The sequence below is a fragment of the Hippopotamus amphibius genome, chromosome 9, assembly GCF_030028045.1.
Source record: "Hippopotamus amphibius kiboko isolate mHipAmp2 chromosome 9, mHipAmp2.hap2, whole genome shotgun sequence".
In the NCBI taxonomy this organism is placed as follows: Eukaryota; Metazoa; Chordata; class Mammalia; order Artiodactyla; family Hippopotamidae; genus Hippopotamus; species Hippopotamus amphibius.
The window spans coordinates 120,536,767-120,561,198 of NC_080194.1; the positions used below are offsets into that span (position 1 = coordinate 120,536,767).

The 24,432-nt window shown below is 38.6% G+C and overlaps 1 protein-coding gene across 4 annotated transcripts in view; it reads right to left on the minus strand.

The window, feature by feature from the left end:
* The window catches only part of ACSM3 (acyl-CoA synthetase medium chain family member 3), a 53,672-nt gene that overhangs the window by 17,565 nt on the left and 11,675 nt on the right, over positions 1 to 24,432 (minus strand). For all 4 annotated transcript variants that reach the window (XM_057695556.1, XM_057695555.1, XM_057695552.1 and 1 more), the window contains 2 exons: positions 23,653 to 23,863; positions 678 to 885 (listed from right to left, as the gene is read on the minus strand). In XM_057695556.1, coding sequence (XP_057551539.1) covers positions 678 to 885; positions 23,653 to 23,863 — 419 coding nt within the window. The remainder of the gene's footprint in view (positions 1 to 677; positions 886 to 23,652; positions 23,864 to 24,432) is intronic.

A 24,432-nucleotide genomic window follows, 5' to 3' on the forward strand; every position in this document is an offset into this window, starting at 1 on the left:
CCTGATAGACATGTTACTGTCAGCAAAGAAATGATACAGCCTACACAGAGGATTGATTGTGACCAATTCCCCGGGGAGATTATAACAGCTCTGTGGTTGATGCAGTGATGCACCTCCTAGATCCTGCTGCAGGATTGATTTTAGGACATACTCCTTCCAGGTGCTGGGATCCCTCTTTAGATATTACCTTGGCTGAAGACAGTTGCCTTGCTCAAGGTCATGCCTCCTTCTAAGGACAGGCTGTACCCAGTTACTGATCAGCATGGGAACTCTTGCTTTAGCTGGGCAGAGCTTTGAAGGGCTATCCAAACTCCAGAGATCCCAGTAGGTTGGCTGAGGGCTTTTTTGGAAGTACGTGGAAGATAAACTTCTTCCTCTGCCCAATCCCACATTTTTCCTTTCCCTTCACAGGTCTTGATCCCAAGATAACGCCTCAATAAACTTACACAACTAATCTCTGTCTTAAGGTGTGCTTCCTTGAGATCCCAACCTATGAAAAGCACCGCCAGCTCCATCTTGCCTCAGAGCTTTGCACTATAAGTGCAGGAATAATCACCAGTTGTTCCCTTTGTCTATTGTTTTAATTTTCATTTTTCTGGTCAATGATGGGTTGACTATCTTATCAATTGTTGCGTTTCTTTTTGGGAAGCTGTTCTACAACAATTATAGGTACTCACTTCATCAGCTCCTTGAGGTTCTCCCACCCCTTTCTGGGGCTCTGAGACACAATTAGCTTGGAGTGCAGATTTTCACATTTAGATGCAATAGCATCTACTGCTGGAGCTAAAATTTCATTGGTAATAATGCACTTTGCTTTTGAAGATTGTAGTCGATAGAGGATGTCTTTCTGTGTCATCTGAGTGGTTCCTGGAATGAAAACTGTCCCTAAAGGAGAAGAAAAGAAAATGTTTAGAAAGGATTTCCTTCATCATGTTAGTTATGGAAGTGTAGATAACTCACATACATTTCTATATTTCTCAGAGTTAGCTGATTTTCCATGCAAGGTATCTATTTGTCTTCCTTTCATTATTATGCTTTTGCCTTTCAAGAGATCTCAAAGTCTATGACCCTTTTGACCTAATATGAAAGGGTGTTAAATCCTGGATAATTATCCACTATCTGGAGACCGTAACATTCAGCTTGAAGAGGGTTTTGATTGAAAAGTACCCAACATTTATTGAATACTTTGAGTGCCAGGTGCTATTTAAGTGTTTTGCATGTTTTAACACTTAATCCCTACCCAAAACCACAAAAAACAAAAGCTGTTGTCCACTAAAAAGAAAATACACAACATGAAAGTTGAGAATTATCTTTTATTGGGAGGACTTTTGTAACAGGGAAGAGCCAATCCTGACTCCATGTTGGATCTCTTTCTTTACTTTAACCTTCACTTCCCATTGCTTTTGTTCACTAAAAGGATATTGTCTATACATAATGGCCTGCCTCAGGGAACACTGCCACTCTGCCTGAATGTTAAACCAAAGTGCCTTTGTTCACAGAAGCATCCTGTCCACCTGTGAATGGCTGCAAGAAAGAAGAAATTAACACATCCCCTCCTGGAGGCTGGCCATTCCAGGAGATATTTTCAAGACTTATGGCCTTTTTACTTTACTTTCCCACCTCCTCCCCTTCTCTGTTCTATAGAAGAAACTGGCATCCAAACCCTGATAAGATGGCTCTTTTGAGACACTAGTCTGCCATCTTCTCAGTCTGCCAGCTCTCCAAATAAAATTGCTATTCCTTGTCTCAACAACTCATTTCCCAGTTTATTGGCCTGTTGTGCAGTGAGCAGAGGGAGCTTGGACTCAGTAACAAATTTGGCTTAGCTAGCCAGGAGACTTGCTGCTCATGGCTAGCCAGCCCTGGTCAGGGAATATTGGGGCAAGGCCCTAGCAGCTACCAGGACCATTTGTCCTGAGGATCTTTCCTTCAAAGTTCCCTGAAGCAGCACTTGCTACCCTAGCACTTGGCAGTTGAGGCAAGGAACCGACAAATTTCTGTGAGTTGATGGACTCAATTATGTAGGGTAAGTCTCTCTGGTGTGCACACCAGGAACATATTTCCCCCTCAATTTGGGCTTTTCCCTTACAGGACAAGCCAATTTGTTTGATTGGGGTACCTTTTTGGAGAGGGAAATTGTTGTTGAACTCTACCTGATTTGGAACTGATTCATTGGAAACTAGTTCATTGGTTTTGTAGGGTAAGTCTACCCAGTTGGGGAACTGGTTTGTTGGTTTTGGTCTTCATTTTGTTTTGGTTTTGTGTGCACCAATGCTAGAATTTGTTTGGGCCTCTTGTGTTGGAATTTGTTTGCATCTTTTGTGTTTTGATGTTATCAAACTTATAAAAATGGGAAATGTTTCATCTATCCTGAAGGAAAGCCCTTTGGGGTATATATTAGATAAATGGGCAAAACATAGCCATGGGCCTATGACTAAGAAAGACATGATATACTACTGTAATAGAGTGTGGACCCAATATATAGAATCTGAAGAGCGATGGCCCCTCAATAGCTCACTCAGTTATTGTATGATCTCACAGTTAGAAGTGTTTTGCAAAAGAACAGGGAAAAGAGATAAGATTCCATATGTAGAAGCTTTATGCTATTGCATCAGGAGGAAAAGAAGTCAGAAGGCTGCCACCTTATGGTGCAGCGATCTAAAAGGAAACCCAAGGGGGAACCTGTTCTACAAGGGAAAGTGAGAAAATGAGAGTGGGAACATGTTATTTCAAAACTTAAAGCCCCCTCCAGCCTTCCCAGCTCCTGCAATGGCCAAACAGGCTGTACCAGCAGTTGTTCTAACTGCCCCTACCCATGCTGCCACTATATACAGTGCCTCCTGTTTCCACTACCCATGGGGATCAAATAGTAGTTTCTATGCTAATGTCCGGAGTGCAGGAACCTGGTTTAGTATCAACATCTAAGGCCTGACAGGGTACCCAATTTGGACTAGAGCCACTTCCACAGCAGGACAATTTCCCTTGCACCAATATCCTATAAGAGGCCAGCGGACTCCCTTGGACTTGAGGCATCTGATTCTAATTTCCCCACAGGAGCCCTGGGTAACTTTGATAGTGGGGAACAAGTAGATTGACTTTCTAATAGATACCACTCCCCAAACCTTCCTATTTATCTTAAGAGTCTTGTAAGTATTAAACAAAGGGGAAACAAAGTCATCCTAGGAGAAACTTGTCTGTATCTTTGAGATGCAGATGTCCTTCTCAGAAACCCTCATCTCTGCCATCCTTTAAAATGAAAATTTTAAAATGAAGGTAATTTAGAAATTGACTTGTCAAAGATAAATAAAAATCCTAAGTGTCTTTTCTGTAAATATTTAGCAATCTTAGACAAGTGAGCTTGATTTTTTCCATTTGCCAGAAACCTAATTTTAATCCAACCTCTTTTGTAAACTGATGGATTTTACATTGCTGTACCTGACTCAGGGCTGAAATTTTGAAATGAGAACTATGATGTCTCTCTGTGTCTTTGATCATGTCTTTGTCTTTGGATAACATTGGTGAGGATGATTTGTGGAGGAGCTCTGTTTAATTGGCTTAAAGAAAAGCACTTAACCAAACAATTCTAAATACAAGAGAAATTCAGCTAAATGAGTTTCAGGTTCACATGAACTGGGAAATAGTCAATATTAAATTAATACCTAGTATTAATGTTTGTTGATCTAATTAATATAGACATGTCTTTAGAGTCATCAACATTAAGTATAATACTTTTATTGTGCCTAGGTTTAATACAAACTAAATCTTGTTATATCTGTTGCAAATTTGTCAGCAAGGAAAGTAGCTTGATTGAAAAATGTTTAAGGAAAGAAAATACAAATGAGATAATAACTTTGGGTGAACTTTTAGAAATATTTATATTTTAGGAGTATCTATCTAAAATTAATTTCTCTAGAGATTCAATAACTTGAAAGTTAGAATTGTGCTAAAATAAATTAAGTGATGGAAGGGTTTGTGGAAAGTGGACCCTGAGAAAAGAGTTTTGTGCATGGTCAGCACTGGCTAAGTTTAAAATAAGTTTGAGTAAATGAATTTTAAAAGTAAGCTGGTATAAAACTTGAATTTGGCTTTTCTCTCTGTTAAGAAGAAAAGTTTTCTTAAGATGTTGAACTACCTTTGATAACAGATTTTAAGTTTCTTTTGCCTTTGAAATCTTTTATTGTTACTTCAGCTGAGTGAGTAACTATTGTTTAACAGTAACCTGTTGGACTATCTGAGTGTTTAAAACCCTATGGATATTTTTTTGGACAAAACTTCCCAAATCAAATTATAATGAAGTTCCTTTGACCTCTGGCTAACTTTGGGATGCTTCAAAGGGTCCCTGAAACACCCCAAAGAGAGATATTAAACTAATTGTGTAATGTTAAATTACATGGGAAGTGTTGTCAAATGAGTAATAAATCTTCTTAGGTTATATTGTATGGTAAATGATACAGATATTCTAGAGTTTGACAATGTTACTAGCTACATTACTTATATCCTATCTATTTTATAAGATTGTTGTCTCTTACAGTACCCAATGTGTAACCTTGGCCTCCAACAAAACTTCTGTGGCTAAATATATTGAGAAAATAGATCACATTTGTAACATAAAATAACTAATATGATTCTAGGTATGGGACAAAGCAACAAGGGAAAATGTCTCATCTCCTGGATCATAATTAGATAGAGGGTCCAGAGAATCTTTACTTACCAATAGGGCTTAATCCAAAAATTAGCACCTTGAGTGGCATATCAGGGATTTTCACCTGACCTGGGATGAGCCTCCCAGCATCATGGGACAAAATTTGATCATGAAATATCTTCCAAATATTGTCAAATTCCTGACCAAGAGGAGAAGAATACCTGCCATCTAGCAGCCATCAGACTGCAGCCACTACCTATTGTGAGCCCTGAGGAAACTCAGAATGTGAGAATACAGTATACAGGCCCCAGATAGCTGAGGTTCATATCAAGGGAATGATTTCAGTGAGCCCAGACTCTTGCATCTTCCCCTACATAGAAAAGTGCTAAATTCCTTAACTTGAGATGCTGCCTTCTGGACTTGAAGTCCTCAAAATTCCTGCCGAATAAAACATAACTCTCAACTTTTAGCTTGTGAATATTTTTTAAATCTACAGGTGTAAAGGAGACACTTTCCAAAGAGAAACAAAAGAAGAAACATTTGAAACACTGGCACTGATGGTGGACACTTCCAGAAAGATCCATCTGATGAAACAGAATGGTCATCACTCCTTTTTCCACAAGATTATGGAATGGACATTGACAGTGGGGAATTGTAACAGGGAAGAGCCAATCCTGACTCCATGTTGGATCTCTTTCTTTACTTTAACCTTCACTTCCCACTGCTTTTGTTCACTAAAAGGATATTGTCTATACATAATGGCCTGCCTCAGGGAACACTGCCACTCCTCCTGAATGTTAAACCAAAGTGCCTTTGTTCAGAGAAGCATCCTGACCCTGTCCACCTGTGAATGGCTGCAAGATAGAAGAAATTAACACATCCCCTCCTGGAGGCTGGCCATTCCAGGAGATATTTTCAAGACTTATGGCCTTTTTACTTTGCTTCCCCACCACCTCTGCCTCTTTTCTATAGAAGAAACTGGCATCCAAAACCTGGGAAAATGGTTTTTTGGAGACACTAGTCTGCCATCTTCTCAGTCTGCCAGCTCTCCAAATAAAATTGCTATTCCTTGCCTCAACACCTCATCTCTGGATTTATTGGCCTGTCATGTGGTGAGCAGAGTGAGCTTGTACTCAGTAACACTTCCTGAGGACGTAAGCCCAGGAACAACCTCTCAGATAGCTCTGAGGGACTGCTCCGAAGGGTGAAGGGAGAAACCAGAATATATAGGCATTTTTACAACAAAATCCAGGTAGTTGGAACATCAAAAGATTACTGTTAATTAAAGAAAACTTGACATCTCCAGTTAATGAATTTAGTGCTTTTCTGTATATGGGAAGATCCAAGAGTCTGGGCCCACTGAAATCATTCCTTTGATATGCACCTTAACTATCTAGGGCCAATATCCTTTCTTTCCCATCCTGAGTTCCCTCAAGGGCTTACCATTGGGGGCAGCTATAGTGGCTGATGGCTTGATGGCTGCAACATCCTTTGTTTGCTGATATGGCAGGTGGCGTTCTTACTCCACCCTAAAAATAATTTGACCAAGATCACAGAAGTAGCAAGTGGCAGTGCATGGACTGAACCCTGCAGCCTGACTTCAGGGTTGTAGATTTAACCATTTCAGTTCAGTGCCTCTTAAAACATACATGAATATTTATGGTTTCTTTCCAAAGAGAAGGATTGAGGCATTTATCTCTTCTGTGCTTCTACTCCCACCTGCTGTAAATTACACTGTAATGTGTAGTGTAATTGTTGAGTGTGTCCTGGAGCCAGACACTCTTAGAGCTTGGCCTTGAACCAAGACTACTTCACCTTGGGAGTCTCAGGTTCTGCATCTGTAGAATGGGGACTATAATAACACTACCTTCTTTATAGGATTATTAAGGATTAAATGAGTTAAAATGCATATAGAGCTTAGAACAGTACTGAATAAAATTTAGCTATTAGTTTCTTAAAGTGTTAATGGACTTTCAAGAATATATCTATGTCTGTATCATACTTCTATCTCTATCTGTATTCCAGGTTCCACCACTCAAATTCCAGACCTTCAAAATAGGGGTGGAAGGCATTCACTTTATAATGGTTTTTCCTCTTCTCAGTGACACAGCAGGCAAGGAAGTTTGAAGAACATATGTCTGGTCATTGCTGGATTCTTAACACTGGTTCATCTTTCCATTTTGGAAAGGACAGGTCCCTCCAATGGAATCTTTCAAGAAATAGACAACCAGGACCAAAACACAAGGTTGTTCAGAGTATCTTTCCTTTCTAATCAAAGCAATGCAGCAATTTTTATGAAGCTTTAACTCCAAGGTTATTTCTTAGAGATGTTCTACCTAGGGATAAGTAGTTAGCCTGCCATGGCCAACACTCTTCCATAATTTAAAGGCACTAACAACAAACCCACTGTTGACATTTCATGACCGAGAAGAAGCACTTTGTTTAAACACATTACCCTTAGATAATTAAGTTCTGCCAATACATAATTCCTATAATATCTTTAAAGGAATCTATTAACAGTGATCCATCTTACCTATTAAAACCACTTCCTATCCAAATTACTCATTTGGAAAGCATTACACAGTTTGCTTTAAATGCAAAACAATCTTCTCGTATTGCTCTGGAGTGATGTCCTAAATGATTATAAATACAATGGATACCTTTATTCATTAAAAATATATACTGAAGCCTACTATGTGGTGGACACTTTTCTAAGTGCTAAGGGTACTGTAGAGAACAAAATAGACAGAGTCCCTGCCCTCATGGATCTTACATTCTAGACAGATTGGAAACATGTATACAATATCAGATGATGATAAATCTGTTTAAGAAAAATAAAGAATGACCACTTTGGGTGAGGGCAGGGGGAGAAGCTGTTTTAGATAGGGTGGCTGGGGATGGCCTCTCTGAGGAGGATACCTACTAATATTTGTTTTATGTAAAATAAAAGTTCAAAACTTCTGGAAATGAAATGCCCATTTCTGCTTCATGGTTGTTATTTTTTTTCTTTATTTTTTTTCTTTTTTTTATTTTTTTGGGGGGTACACCAGGTTCAATCATCTGTTTTTATACACATATTCCCATATTCCCTCCCTTCCTTGACTCCCCCCCCCTCGAGTCCCCCCCAACATAAATATATAGATATCAATACCTGCTACCGAAACCAGATAGGGAAAAGGTCCGAAGAAAGCACTATAGAGTGGCAGAAAGAGCTCTGGGCTGGACATCTGAATTTAAAGGCTCTTCTTTTGTTACCAAGTTCAAGCTCACTTTGCTCACTGCACAACAGGCCAATAAACCCGGAGATGAGATGTTGAGGCAAGGAAAGGCGACTTTATTCAGAAAGCTGGCAGACTGAGAAGATGGCAGACTAGTGTCTCAAAAGAGCCATCTTATCGGGGTTTGGATGCCAGTTTCTTCTATAGAACAGAGAAGGGGAGGAGGTGGGAAAGTAAAGTAAAAAGGCCATAAGTCTTGAAAATATCTCCTGGAATGGCCAGCCTCCAGGAAGGGATGTGTTAATTTCTTCTTTCTTGCAGCCATTCACAAGCAGACAGGGTCGGGATACTTCTCTGAACAAAGGCACTTTGGTTTAACATTCAGGCAGAGTGGCAGTGTTCTTTGAGGCAGGCCATTATGTATAGACAATATCCTTTTAGTGAACAAAAGCAATGGGAAGTGAAGGTTAAAGTAAAGAAAGAGATCCAACATGGAGTCAGGATTGACTCTTCCCTGTTACAATTTTGCCTATTTCTCTAATTGAGGTGTGCCCTTGGCCAAGTTGCTAGACCTTGCTTTCCTCATGTATAAGTTAAATGAGAGGACTAGTTCTTTGTCACTGAAAGAGTCCTCCCCGGACTAGCACCAACAGTGTATGAGGGTTCCTTTTTCTCCACATCTTCTCCAACCTTTGTTATTCCTTGTCTTTTTGATAATAGCCATTCTAATAGGTGTGAAGTGATGTCTTACTGTGGTTTTGATTTGCATTTATCTGATAATTAGTGCTGATGAACATCTTTTGATCTGGGTGTTGACCATCTGTATATCTTCTTTGGAAAAATGTCTATTCAGATCCTCTGCCCATTTTTTAATGGGGTTGTTTGTTGTGGAGTGTCATGAGTAAATTTTTTTTTGGCATAAGGGATCTAAGTTCCTTGACTAGGGATTGAACCTGTGCCCCCTGCAATGGAAATGCAGAGTCTTAACAACTGGACCACCACGGAAGTCACATGAGTTAATATATTTTGGATATTAACCCCTTATCAGATATGATTTGTGAACATCTTCTCCTATTTGATAGGTTGTCTTTTTGTTTTGCTGATGGTTTTCTTTGCTGTGCAAACCTTTTTAGTTTGATGTTGTCCCATTTGTTTAGTTTTGCTTTTGTTTCCCTTGCCTGAGGAGACATATCCAGAAAGATATTGCTAAGAAAAATGTCAAAGAGCATACTGTCTATGTTTTCTTCTAGGAGATATATATATATATATATATATATATATATATATATATATATATATGTATATATGTATTTTTTTTTTACATTCATGTCTTTAATCCATTTTGAGTTAATTTTTATGTATGGTGTAAGATAGTGGTCTAGTTTCATTCTTTTAATCTTTTGGGTTTTCTATATATAAAGTCATGTCATCTACAAATGGAGACAGTTTTACTTCTTTCTTTCCAATTTAGATATGTTTTATTTTTTTTTTCTTGCCTAATTATTGTGACTAGGACTTTCAGCACTATGTTGAATTACAGTGGTGAGATTGGGCATCCTTGTCTTGTTCATGATCCAAGAGGGGTATATTTCAGGTTTTCACCACTGAGTATTATGTTAGCTGCGGGTTTGCCATAAATGACCTTTATTATGTTGAAGTACATTTGTTTTATTCCCTTTTTGATAGTTTTTGTCATAAAATGGGTGTTGAATCTTGTCAAATGTTTCCTCTGCATCTATTGAGATGATCATATGATTTTTTTTACTTTTTTTGGGGGGGCTGTGCCATGTGGCTTGTGGGATCTTAGTTCCCCAACCAGAGATTGAACCCAGGTCCTCAGCAGTGAAAGCATGCAGTCCTGACCACTGGAACACCAGGGAATTCTCAATTGTAGGATTTTTGTTCTTCACTTTGTTAATGTGGTGTATGACATTAATTGATTTGCAGATATTGAATCATCCTTGTATCCCTGGAATAAATCCTACTTGATCCTGGTGTATAATCCTTTTAATGCATTGTTTTATTTGGTTTGCTAATGATTAGTTGAGGATTTTTGCATATATGTTCATCAGAGATATAACATTTTCTTTTTTTGTGTGTTGTTGTTATCTGATTTTGGCATCAGTGTAATGCTGGCTTTGTAAAATGAATTAGGAAGCAATCCCTCTTCTTCAATTTTTTGAAGTAGTTTGAGAAGGATAGGTACTAAATCTCTGAATGTTTGGTAGAATTCACCTGTGAAGCTGTCTGCTGTGGGACTTTTGTTTTTTGGAAGGTTTTTGATTACTGTGTCAATCTCATTACTAGTGATCAGCCTCTCCAGATTTTCTATCTCTTCATGCTTTAGTCTTGGAAGGTTGTATGATTCTAAGAATTTATTCATTTATTTTAGGTTGTTCAATTTGTTGGTGTATAGCTGTTCAAGTAGTCTCATAATCCTTTGTATTTCTATTGTATCCATTGTAATTTCTCCTCTTTTGTTTCTGATTTTATTTATCTGAGCCATCTCTCTCTCTTTCTCTCTCTCTCTCTCTCTCTCTCTCTCTCTCTCTCTGGTAACTCTAGCTAGTTTTGTCATTGTTTTTATTTTTTCAAAGAACCAGTTCTTAGTTTCATTGATCTTTTCTATTCTAAGTTTCTATTTCATTTATCTCTGCTCTTTTATTATTTCCTTTTATACAGACTTTGGGCTTGCTTTGTTCTTTTTCTAGTTCCTTTAGGTATAACTCTTAGATTACTTATTTGAAATTTTTCTTGTTTCTTGAGGTAGGCCTATATTGCTATAAACTTCACTCTTAGTACCACTTTTGCTGCATCCCATAGATTTTGGTATATTATCTTTTCATTTTGATTTGTCTTTAAGTATTTCTTAGTGTCTCCTTTGATTTCTTTATGACCCAATAGTTTTCAGTTTCGTGTTGTTTAGTCCCCACATATTTGTGATTTTTCCAGATTTCTTATAGTTGATTTCTAGTTTCATACCATTATAGTCAGAAAAGATGCTTAATATGGTTCCAATCATCTTGAATTTATTGAGACTTGTTTTGTGACTTAACATGTGATCTATCCTGGAGAATGTTCCATGTGCACTTGAGAAAAATGTGTATTCTGCTCCACTGAATGGGATATTCTACCTTCGTATAAGTCTAGTAAGTCTATCTTGTCTAATGCTTCATTTAAGGCCAATGTTTCCTTATTGACTTTCTGTCTGAATGATCTGTCCATTGATGTAAGTGGGGTGTTAAAGTCCCTTACCATTATTATGTTGTTTTCAATTTCTCCCTTTAGGTCTATTAATAATTGCTTTATCATTCCCTCTAAGAACAGGAACAAGACAAGGGTGCCCACTCTCCCCACTATTATTCAACATAATTTTGGAAGTTTTAGCCACAGCCATCAGAGAAGAAAAAGAAATAAAAGGAATCCAAATTGAAAAAGAAGAAGTAAAATTGTCACTCTTTACAGATGACCTGATATTATACATAGAAAATGCTAAAGGAAAAAGATGGCAGTGAAGTAGAGGGACGTGGAATGCATCCCTCTCCACAGATGCATTGGAAATGCACCAAAGGATGCAATAATTCCCACAGAGAACCAGCTGAACACCAGCAGATGACCTCGGACACCAGAAAGAACCGCAAGGATCCCAACTATCCCAACTATCCCAAGGGAGGCATCTACGATGGCTCAAAGAGGGTGAAGTGGCGGAGCTGTGGCAGACGGGAGGGAGTGAGAAACACATGGAGGGTCTGCACCGCAGCTCAGCGTTCCCTGACCGAGAAGTCGATTCACAGCTCAACAGAGGGTCCGGGAGCAGGAGTGTGGGAACCAGAGAGCTGGTTCAGGGTGAGAAACATTGTTGCCAGTAAGGTGACGGACCGAGAGGACAGGAGGGAAGAGGTCCACAGTGAGGAGTGCCTGCCCCTGAGAGCTGCCCGGCCATGATGGCGGTTGGATGCTGCAGGCTCGAGGGTGGGGGGGAGGAGCCACTGGCATAGCCTCTCTCTCTTTCAGCGCCTCTGCAACAGGCAGTAGAGAGATGCCCTGTGGGCCACCTAAGGCACTCAGGGATAACAAGTACCCTCAGGCACTCAGGTGGGGCTAGATTAAAACCCCTTGGAACACCGTCAGCAGGGAGGCTGCCAAGAAAAAAAAAAAAAAACCCGAGAGAGACCCAACTCTGAGACTTTCTGTTTACACCTGAGCCAACAGCGTCCCTCTGCAACAGGCACCTCCAAGCCCGACTGAAACAACAGTGTGCCACTGCTCACTCACTCCCAGGGGAAGGAGCCACTATTGTACCCTCTCCCTCCCCACACACTGACGCTTACAGACAAACAATAAAGGAAGCTCTGCTGGCCACAGAATAATGCAAAAAAACTCAAGGCGAGTAGAAGGACACTTACAGCTGAGACTCTAAGGAAACAGAAATATTAGCATCAATCCTATTGAACTGGTCCATTCTGGGATCAGTGCCGGATTTTTTTTTCCTTTATTAATTACGATCTTAGTCCTAAGGGATCTACAAGTTTAATAATATAATTTTTTAATGCTATTTTTTATTCTATTTTTATTTTTTTGCCTTTTTATATACTTCTATTTCTAACTAAGTTTTTGGTAGTACGGACAATATATCTCTCATACTTTCCTTTCATCCCTATCTTGTATACATTTCTATTCCTTTCTTTTTATTTGCTTATTTTGAATCACACTACACTCTTCTGTTCCCCTTTCTTCCAGCCATTTTTAGTTTATTTCATCTTAACATACTTATAAGCAACACTATTGATCTGCTCAGACTCCTTGCTCTATTCTCCAGATGACGCACCACCTTGGTATTTAATATTAGGTTTTTGTCTTTATCTTAGTTCTTAGTACAATTGTCTAATTTCATTCTAAGAAGCTCCATTCTGTCTGGTGGTACTCTAGCTCTTTTCTATATTTGATCCTAGCTTACAAAATCTCCCTGGATTAGTGTTTGTATGTGTAAGGTGTTATTTGTTTGTTTGTTTGCTTTTGCTTTTGTCTCTGATTTGTTCTGTTTCAGTTGTCAATTTCTGTTGGGTTTCTCTTTGAATATCTGAGAGCACACTGGGGTTCTTTCAGGTCTTTCCAGAGCTTTATGTCCTAATGGATTCAGTAATTGTGTGTCTTATACATGTATGTGCTTCCTAGACTTAGTATTTGTTTAATCCAACACTTGGACATTAGTCCGAGGCTTGGACAGTCTTCTATAGACACCTCTATTGCCAGGACAAGCAACCCCAAAAGTTTGGACAACCATGAGAAAACAAAGAAACACCATGCAGGCAAAGGAGCAGGAAAAAAAACCCACAAGACCAAATAAATGAGGAGGAAATAAGAAAAATGCCTGGAAAAGAATTCAGAGTAATGATAGTAAAAATGATACAAAATCTCGATAACAAAATGGAGAAAGTACAAGAAACAGTTCATAAGAACTCAGAAAAACAAACAGCAATGGATAACAAAATAACTGAAATTAAAAATACTCTAGATGCTATAACCAGCAGAATGACTGAGGCAGAAGAACGAATAAGTGAGTTGGAAGATAGAATGGGGGAAATAAATGCCACAGAGCAGGAAAAAGAAAAAAGAATAAAAAGAATAGAAGACAGTCTCAGAGACCTCAGTGATAACATTAAGCATACCAACATTCAAATTATAAGCATCCCAGAAGAAGAAGAAAACAAGAAAGGGTCTGAGAAAATATTTGAAGAGGTTATAGTGGAAAACTTTTCCAACATGGGAAAGGAAATAATTAACCAAGTCCAAGAAGCACAGAGAGTCCCATACAGAAGAAACCCAAGGAGAAATACACCAAGACACATATTAATCAAACTAATGACAATTAAACACAAAGAAAAAATATTAAAAGCAGCAAGAGAAAAGCAACAAACAACATATAAGGGAAAACCCATAAGGATAACAGCTGACCTTTCTACAGAAACTCTGCAGGCCAGAAGGGAATGGCAGGATATACTAAAAGTCCTGAAAGAGAAACCTACAGCCAAGAATACTCTACCCAGCAAGAATCTCATTCAGATTTGAGGGAGAAATCAAAAGCTTTCCAGACAAGCAAAAGTTAAGAGAATTCAGCACCACCAAACCAGCCTTACAACAAGTGCTAAATGAACTTCTCTAAGTAGGAAACACAAGAAAAGGAAAACACCTACAAATACAAACCCAAAACAATTAAGAAAAGGGATTTGGAACACATTTAGAGAAGAGCTAACACCTATCCTTCTCAAACTCTTCCAAAATATAGCAGAAGGCAGAACACTCCCAAACTCATTCTACGATATCAATACCAGGAAAAGATATCAATACCAGAAATGCAAATCAAAGCCACAATGAGGTATCACCTCACACTGATTAGAATGGGCATCATCAAAAAATCTAGAAACAATAAATGCTGGAGAGGGTGTGGAGAAAAGGGAACCCTTCTGCACTATTGGTGGGAATGTAAATTGTTATAGCCACTATGGAAAACAGTATGGAGATTCCTTAAAAAACTAAAATTAGAACTACCATATGACCCAACAATCCCACTACTGGGCATATACCCTGAGAAAACCATAATTCAAAAAGATACATGTACCACAATGCTCATTGCAGCACTATTTACAACAGCCAGGACATGGAAGCAACCTCAATGCCCACCAACAGATAAATGGATAAAGAAGATGTGGCACATATATACAATGGAACATTACTCAGCCATAAAAAGGAATGAAATTGAGTTATTTGTAGTGAGGTGGATGGACCTAGAGTCTGTCATACAGAGTGAAGTAAGCCAGAAACAGAAAAACAAATACCGTATGCTAACACATATATATGGAATCTAAAAAAAAAAATGGTACTAATGAACCCAGTAGTAGGGCAAGAATAAAGATGCAGATGTAGGGAACGGAGTTGAGGACACAGTGGGTAGGGGGGAAGGGGAAGCTGGGACAAAGTGAGAGAGTAGCATTGACATATATACACTACCAAATGTAAAATAGATAGCTAGTGGGAAGTTGCTGCATAACACAGGGAGATCAACTCGATGATTGGTGATGACCTAGAGGGGTGGGATACGGAGTGTGGGAGGGAAGCTCAAGAAGGAGGGGATATGGGGATATATAGATAAATACACTGGTTCACTTTGTTGTACAGCAGAAACTGGCACAACAGTGTAAAGCAATTATACTCCAATAGAGATATGAAAAAAAATTGCTTTATATGTTTTGCTACTCCTGTGTTAGGTGTGTCTGTATTTATATATATATATACACACACACATATATATATCAATAATTTTATGTCTTCTTGAAGGATTGTCCCCTTTATCATTATATAATGTCCATCTTTATCCTTTAGTACCTTTTTTGGCTTAAAGTCTATTTTTTCTGGTATAAGTATGACTATACCCACTTTCTTTTGGCTGCCGTTTGCTTGGAGTATCATCTTACATCCTTTCACTTTGAGGCTATGTTTGTCTTTAGACCTGAGAGGAGTTTCCTGGAGGGGGCATAGAGTTGGGTCTTGTTGTTTAATCCATCCAGCTACTCTTTGTATTTTGACTGATGAACTAAATTCATCTACATTTAGGGTGATTATTGATAAATGAGGACTTAGTACTCCCATTTTATCTTTTGTTTTCTGGTTGTTCTATATCTCAATTGTTTTGTTTTCCTTGTGTTTCTTTCTGCCATTTTAGTTTGGTGGTTCTCTATGATGTTTTTCTCAATTTTCTCTTTTTTTATGTTTCATGTCTTAGCTTCTGATTTATGTTTTGTGATTGCCATGAGGTTTACATGAAATGTCTCATAGATAAAATAGTCCTTTTACTGTTGATAACATCTTATCTTCATTTGCCTATAAAGTTTCTGTCCTTTTTCTCTTCCCCTTTTGTGTTTTTCTTGTTTCATATTATCTTTTTGTTCTGAGTTCATTATCAAAGTAGCTGTAGTTATTTTTATTGCTTTTCCCCATTAACCTTTATGCTACATATAATTGTTTAACAACCTATTCTGATATAGAGTTGCAATTTTCTGATTCTATTTATTACCTTCCTCAAGGTTTTGTGTACTTTTGCCTTTTTGTTTTTGGTAGAAAAGACTTTCAACATTTCTTTTTTTAAAATTGAAGTATAGTTGATTTACAATATCATATTAGTTTCAGGTGTGAAGCATAGTAATTCAGTATTTTTGCAGATTATACTCCTTTATGTTATTGCAAGATAATGGCTATAATTCCCTGTGCTATACAGTATATCCTTGTAGCTTATCTATTTTATACATAGTAGTTTGTATCTGTTAATTCCATGCCCCTAATTTGTCCCTACCCCCTTCCTCCACCCTTTGCTTTCTATATCTGTGAGTCTGTTTCTATTTTGCATATGCATCAATTTGTATTATTTTTTAGATTCCACATATAAGTGATATCATACAGTATTTGTCTCTGTCTGACTTATTTCGCTAGGCATAATATTCTCTAGGTCCATCCATATTGCTACACATTTTAGTCTTTTTTATGGCTGAGTAATATTCCATTATATACATATCACATCTTCTTTATCCAATTATCTGTTGATGGGCACTTGGGTTGCTTCTATGTCTTGACTATTGTAAATAGTGTTGCTACGAACATTGGGACACATGTATCTTTTTGAATTAGTGCTTTCATTTTTTCCCCAGATATATACCTAAGAGTGGAATTTCTGGGTCATAAGGTAGTTCTATTTTTAGTTTTTGAGGAATCTCCATACTGTGGCTGCACCAACCTACACTCCCATTAACAGTATACAAATGTTCCCTTTTCTCCACAACCTCTCCAACATTTGTTATTTGTAGGCTTTTTATTTATTTATTTATTTATTATTTTTTATTATTTTTTGGGGGTACACCAAGTTCAATCATCTGTTTTTATACACATATCCCCGTATTCCCTCCCTTCCTTGACTCCCCCCCCCAAGTCCCCCCCACCCTCCCCACCCGAGTCCTCTAAGGCATCTTCCATCCTCGAGTTGGACTCCCTTTGTTATACAACAACTTCCCACTGACTATCTATTTTACAGTTGGTAGTATATATATGTCTGTGCTACTATTTGTAGGCTTTTTGATGATAGTTATTCTGACAGAGGTAATATCTAGTTGTTTTGTATTTCTCTAATAGTTAGTGACATTGTGCATCTTTTCACATGCCTGTTGGCCATCTTGAGCTGGTACTGTTCCATTTAAGTGTATGTTTTTCTTTCTCCCCATACCAGGACCTTGGCCCCAAAGGTGGGGAGGGTAAAGGAAATGGGGCCTGTGTGCCTACAGAGGTCCAGTGTTCTGTCTGTGTAAGTGTCTGAGGCCATCATCGTGTCTTTTCACCAGTCATGGTTGCCCTAGATCTAGTGCCATGCTGTGGCATGGAGTGAGGGGGAACTGGTCAGCTTGGGTTGGGGTACACAGTGAGGTGGTCTCAGGAAACCTGATAGCTGCTAGGGCAGACCTCTCTCTGCCCTGCCTAGGGGCAAACCAGCACCTGTGTGCTCCTCACAAGTGGAATACAAGCTTCTCCAGCCTTTCTATCTAAACCAGTGTTTCTCCAAGCAGCCAGTGGGTCTTGTATCCTCCACATAGGTCCCCAGGGCTGAGATGCCCAACCTGTGGCTTGACCTACTCACTCCCTAGGGCAGGTGTCCACCCAAGCAATCTCCCTTTTCCTCTGAGTTCCTTCCCAGGGGCACAGGTCACATTTCTTCCCATCCTACCCAATTATATGTGTGTCCTTCTTACAGCCTTGGTTGTACAGGAGTCCTTCTGCCAGTTTCCAATTAGTTTTCAGTGAGAATTGTTCCACATGTAGGTGCAATTTTGATGTCTTCATGGGGGGAGATTAGTGCCATGTACTCTTACCCTGCCATCTTCGAGGAGTCCTCAACACTTCTTTAAGGCAGGTGTAGTGGTGATGAACTCCGTCAGCTTTAGTTTGTCTGGGAAAGCATTTATTTCTCCTTTATATCGGAAGGATAACTTTGCTGGATAGAGTATTCTTGGCTGACATTTTTTATCTTTAAATATTTTGAGCATGTCATTTTACTCTCCTCTGGCCTACAGAGTTTCTGCTGAGAAATCTGATAGCCTAATGGGGGTTCATTTTATGTTGCTGTGTTTTTTTCCTGGCTGCCTTTAAAATTCTTTATCATGGATTTTTGACAGTTTTCTATAATGTGTCTTGGATAAGGTCTTTTTGCATTGAGGTAATTAGCTTCCTGGTAATTAGCTTTCTTGACTTGTACATAATTGAGGAAATTAGCTTCCTGGACTTGTACATACAGTTCCTTCCCCAGGTTTGGGAAGTTTATTTGTTTAAATAAACTCTCTTTCACTTCTCCCTCTCATCTCCTTATGTTGCCTTTCCTAATGGAATCAAATGGTTCTCTTGGAAATTTTTCATTAAAAAAAAAAAAACTTTCTCTCTCCTCTCCTACCTGGATCATTTCTAGATTTCTGTACTCATGCTTGCTAATTCTTTCTTCCATATGGTCTGTTCTACTTCCAATGCTTTCTATTGCATTCTTTATATCATTTATTGAGTTCTTTGGCTCCAGAATTTCTGTTTGTTTCTTTTTAGAGGTTCAGTCTTTTGGTAAAATATTCTTTCTGTTCATTAATTTTATTCCTAAGCTCACTGAAAAGACTTTCTGAGTTTTCTTGTAGCTCATTGACAGCCATTTTGAATTCTCTATTAGATTGCAATCTTCCATGAGTTTAAGTTTTGTTTCTAGAGAACTGTCACTTTCTTTTTGTAATACCGTGTTACTGTGCTTTCTCACAGTGCTTGATGACTTATTCCTCTGCCCACACATTTGAAGGAGTGAACACCTTTCTTATTAGGTAAGATTTGTTGATCAATACTTTGATTCTAACAAGTCAACAGGTTGGTAATTAGAAGACTTTCTTTTGTTTTCTGGTAGGTGGCACTATAGCACAAGTCTTTGGTTTCCCCTAACCTGACCTGCCCTGCATCAGCATTCTCCACCCTCTACCACCTCTGCCAGAGGTGTCACTGGCGCCCTCATTATCGCTGCTTGTGCCTTGGGGTCCCGGTGCCAGTGTTGCTGCTGTTGCTCGTCACCACTGGGAGCACCAGGATGGCAGGAACTTCTGCCACATCTGGGGTTGTTGGGGTTGTTAGGTTTGTGGGTACTGCTGCCTTGGGCAGGGGTGCTGGAGTCTTGGGCACCACTGTGGCTGGGGTGGGGGTCGCAGGCCCTGCTGCTGCTGCTGCTGCTGCTGCTACCTGATTCCCTTTGGCTGCAGGTACTGCTGCAGCTGGGAAGCTGGAGTTGTGTGCACCACCTCTCCTGCTACCACTGGGTTCTTTTAGGGCTGCGTGTTCATCTGTTGTGGCCAGAGGGCCAGGATTATGGCACCCCCTCCACTGTTCCCTCAATTCCACCTCCACATGCCATTCCACCACCTTCAGATGTACAGATGTGTAGATCTCTCTGGTGCTCCAGTGTTTTGGGCAGAGGCACCTTTGTAGAATTATGTATGTTTTATTAGTTGTAAATTGAAGGGGAGAAACAAAGGAAACATCTCATGCTACCATGATGCTGACTTATCCCACCTAGATGATTTTCTTTAAAACAATTTTATTGGGGTATAATTCATTCTTAAGAACTATTCCTATTTTGAAATTTTATAAAACTTCTAGAAAATTCTACAAAGTACACTGGGCTCTACATTGACTTTCTGAATGCCTTTGGGCAAATGATTTAATGTTCCTTTTCCCGCATCTATGAAGCTTCGCCTTCCCTGTTTATAAAATGAGACTTCCCCTTCCTAATCATAAGGCTCTTTTGAAGATAAAATGAGCAAATGAGTAAATGTTTATTATAATTCCAGGAGGACAACATGGATTATAGAAATTTCTTCAAGATCTGTATGCTGAGATTGGGTGTTATACTAGCTTTTTGTGTGTGTGTGTGGTAAATATTACTTAAAGGAACAAATTCTTGGCAATTAATATTTTTTTAATAATTACATACTGAGATTTCTGTTGTAAAGGGATTTGGCCTACAAGACATACAGAAGAGTTTGAAAACTAAAATGTGATATGCGTTTGTTGTTGGCACTGGGGACTATACGGCATACCTCTCTGAGAACTTGCAAATAAGGGAAATAGATTGTCTTCCAAGAACTAAACTGTAACTCAATATAAAATAGATCAGAACAGAGATATTCATAGTCAGTATAAACAGACATAATGATTCACAGAGCAGCAAGATTAAAACATACCCTGATATATGATATATTAATATGAAATTGGTCTCAGAAAGGGATATTGCAGCCACAGAACATAGGAAAAGGAGACTTACTGAGGCAAATCCTGACAGTACTGATCCAAGCCTGTCTAGAGGAGAAGTCTCTGTTATGGGGTTTCACATATTATAGTCCCTGGGATGAGGTGGCCTGTAGCCAGTACCTATGTTCACACTGGACTATTTTCATTTTCTCAAATCTACAAATTATTTCTTGTTTCAAGACCTTTGCAGAAGCTTTTCCATTTGCCTAGAATGCTCCCATCACCCACACCTTCTCCCACTGGCTGACTCATCCCTCAGGTTTCAACTTAAATATCCCCCTGACTTTCTCTCAGTCTATGGTGGTACCCCTTTTATATACTCTGATGGCTCCTGTGCTATTTCCTTTATAGCACTTGTCACACTTATCACACTGTGTATTTTCTTGACTCCTGACTCTCTCTCCCACTGGACCCTAAATCCCACAGCTCCTAAAACATAGCAAATGCCAAGTAAACACTTATTGCTTGAAAGGATGGTGGGTATAAAGAGATGGGTGGATGAACTGGGCTTTCAAACCCCAGTGCCAATAAAGAATTATGAAAGTTACTTGTTTTGTCCACTAAATAAACTTCTGGCTAAATTTTGTCTTCTCATGTAGGTATGTTAACAGGGAGAGAGGGGACTACTCATGCCAGACTTTTGGCCCTTCAGGCAATTAATAAATTGGTAATATCATTTTATACACTGTATCATAAACACGGTAATGAGAGGCCTTCCGCAAGATGCAGCGCTCCACTCTCCACACACTAACGTTAGCTGGTTAGTGACCAGTGGCCAGATTGGCTCCATTTACCAAGGTCTTGCCATTCTCTGGGCCCCCAGTAAGGTAGAGGCTCACTTCCTCTAGCTCAGTGGTTCTCAAACTTGAACATATATCAGAATCACCTGGAGGGCTTGTTAAAACAGAGATTTCTAGGTTTTGTATATCTCTACCCCAGTTTTAGATTCAGTAAATCTTGGACAGAGCTGAAGAACTTACATTTCTTCATGTTCCCACTAATTCTGATTTCAAATGCTGTATTTTAACATTATCTCTCTTCAGTACTATGTACTTTTCCCTTTTTGAATGCACATTAACAGTTATCTCACTACTCTCACCTTTAGTAATGCATTTCCAAACATTTTAAGACTTGTCCAAAGACACTGTTCAATTATACATTTTTCTTTTTTTATTGCAAAAAATATCAACTGTGCAACAGAGTTTATGTAGTGTATATTTACAATTCCCTTTTAAAAAGTATGAAAATAATTATGCACCACCCATCTTAAAAAAGAGAATTTAGCAATATGTTTGACGCCCTCTGTGTGCTCTGCCCCAAATTATCAGGTAGCCATGATATTATTGTGGTTACTATTACTATTCCACAACATGATAATATTGTGTTAACTATTCCTTTGTCTTTCTTTATCATTTTATCATATATGTATATAGCCCTACGTGATACATGAACAACTGAAGTCCCTGCAAATATTTAAATTAGCGAAGGTTTATTTAAAGGGAAAATTGTTAGGAAATCCAATAACTGTGAGCTCATTTCTAATTCTGCCATGAAGACTTAGCATTGTTAGTATATTAGATTTACCATTTATTGCCTCCCTCTCATTCTCACTTCTAAGATAATCTGCCTTCCTTCTGCCCACAGCCCTAGCAACCAAGCTTTATCAGTTAAAGCTGCCTCTGATCACTTCTGATTGGCCTAACCCAAACTGTGCCAATCAGATTGTGCCTTAAATTTTAAGAGACTGAGCGGATATTGGACACAACACATACTATTAGGGCCTGAGATGTTTGTCTGGCAAATCAAAGCCATGCACCAACCAAAATAAAGAGAAACCATGCATTAGCAAGAAAGAGGTCAAAGAAGCAGGTGCTTGAGAGAGGCAGACAAGAGGCCCTGTGGCTTCATATCAAAAGAAATAGAGATAGAAGCTACCTGATGAATAGCCTATTATCTTGCAGAGGCCAGTTTTTCTTTCTGTACTTTTCCCCTGTAAGATTCTCCAATAGATAGTCAATAATTCTCCTTCATAACTGAATTAATATGAATGGATTTCTGGTCCTGTCAATCAAATAGTCTGTTACAAAGACAGTGAGCTTAAGCAGCATTTATGAAAGTAGACATTTTGTTAAAAAACTGTGCAAAAGTGGACCTTGCAACTCTAGTGTATAATTTATATGTACACATGACATTAGAGCATATAGCTCTCCTCAAATGCAAGTAATGATTATAATAAATTAAGAATGGTTACTTAACATAATGATTTATTATGATAATAACGATGTTAATTCAACAAATATTTCACAGAGATTTATGTATGCCAATCTTTTGATCACAGTCATTGCCTTTTAGGAGCTTTCATAGTCCTATAAGAATGACAGATTTATAAACAAATAGCACATCCAGACAATACTGTACAGGTTAAAATTGAAACACATATGTATTTCTTTGGGGGAGGACAAAAAAGAGAGCACTTAGACTGGGGTATGAGGGTGGGGGTGCCAAGAATGTGACATTAGAGTTGAAACTTTTAGGTCTAGTAACAGTTGTCTAGGTGGTTAAGTGTGAATGAAAGTCTTTATAAGCATAGAAAGTAGTGTGCACAAAATCATGAGGATGAGAAAGATCACAAAACTTATAGGAAACCATTTGACATGGCTGGAGCAAAGGTTATGAGGGTGGGGAAATGAGAAAAATAAAGGGAATATTACTAGAGCCGACCATGACACACCTAAGGAAGTTCAGATTTTAGCTGGTAGGCAACAGGGAGTTATTAAATAATATCAAGCAGCAAGATAAAAGGATAAAATGTGTGCTCTAGAAAGAACACTGGCTATGGAGGATGAATTGGATTGAGGTGGGGTGTGGACACACACAAGACCAGAATTAGGGATTGTTTGGGGAAAATCCATTCAGGAGATAGTAAACATATGAAGTAAGGCAATAGCAATGAAATTGGAGAAGAGGAGGCACTCCAGGGGCATGTAGGAAGTCAAATTTACAAGATGTAGGAACTGATGAGGAAGGAGGAGTAGATGCCTGGCTTAGGGCACCAGAAGAATGGTAATTAACCATGAGAAGAATAAAAGTTTGAAATGAAAACTAGGGTGGGTTCATTGAGTTTGTGACTGATTGAGTTACAGATGACCACGGGTTCTATAGGAGCAGAAAAGCAGTAGGTATAAAGGTGTTCGATTGTCAATTGGCATTCACTTAAACTTATTTCATTATGAAAAACTCAACTCATAGTTTAAGTCAAAAGGTATGACATGTTTCCAACATATTTCTAAGGTTCTTGAGGATAATACCACATTGTGTATAGTTCCTCAAATAATTTGCCAGAATTAATTTCTCATGATTACTTACATGTTTTGGAAAATCTCTCATCCACCATAGTTTAAATATGATCACATCGCAGACATTACTAACCTGTTCGAAGACAGGCTATATTTGCAAGCCACCATTCGGGGATCCTGGGCAGAATCACAATTACTCGCTCTCCCCTTTGCAGGGCACAGGCTTCTGTAAGTATATTTGCAAATTTCCTTGATAAAGACCCCAGTTCCTCAAAACTCCATCTCACTTCTTCTCCATTTCCATTTGTCCACCAGAAGGCTGGATTGGAAGGTCTCTTTCCAGCCTGAGGAAAGACAAACCAGTCATAGATTTAATGGTGCTAAATTCTATTTCAACTGACTTAATGGAATATTTTCCTTGAAGAAAATTCACAGGTCATTAGTTAGAACATACTTGGAGTATTTGGGAATAATTCTCATGTCCTTATTTCTAGATGTTGGGAGCCATGTCACTTCTTCCAGCACATGTCATTTCTCATTTAGCCTGATTATTTTCCTTTCCATAAAGTTAGAACTCTTGCATCCCTTTATATTTCTCTCAATGCTCTTTCTATGCCTCATTTCCCACCATTTATTACTCTTGGATTCACTTTTCATTCTGCTCCTTTTTGGTTTTTTTTTTTTTTAAGTTAACCTATAATCATACATTTTTATAACCCAGGCTTTTTCAACCATGGAACTCTTAACATGTTGAACAAGATGTACTGTGCATTGCAGGATATTTAGCAGCACCCCTGGCTTATACCCATTAGCAAACACCTCCCCCAATCATGGCAACAAAATTGTCTCCAGACATTGCCAAATATCCTTGAGGGAAAAATCACTCTCAACTAAGAAACTGCAGTCTGACTGG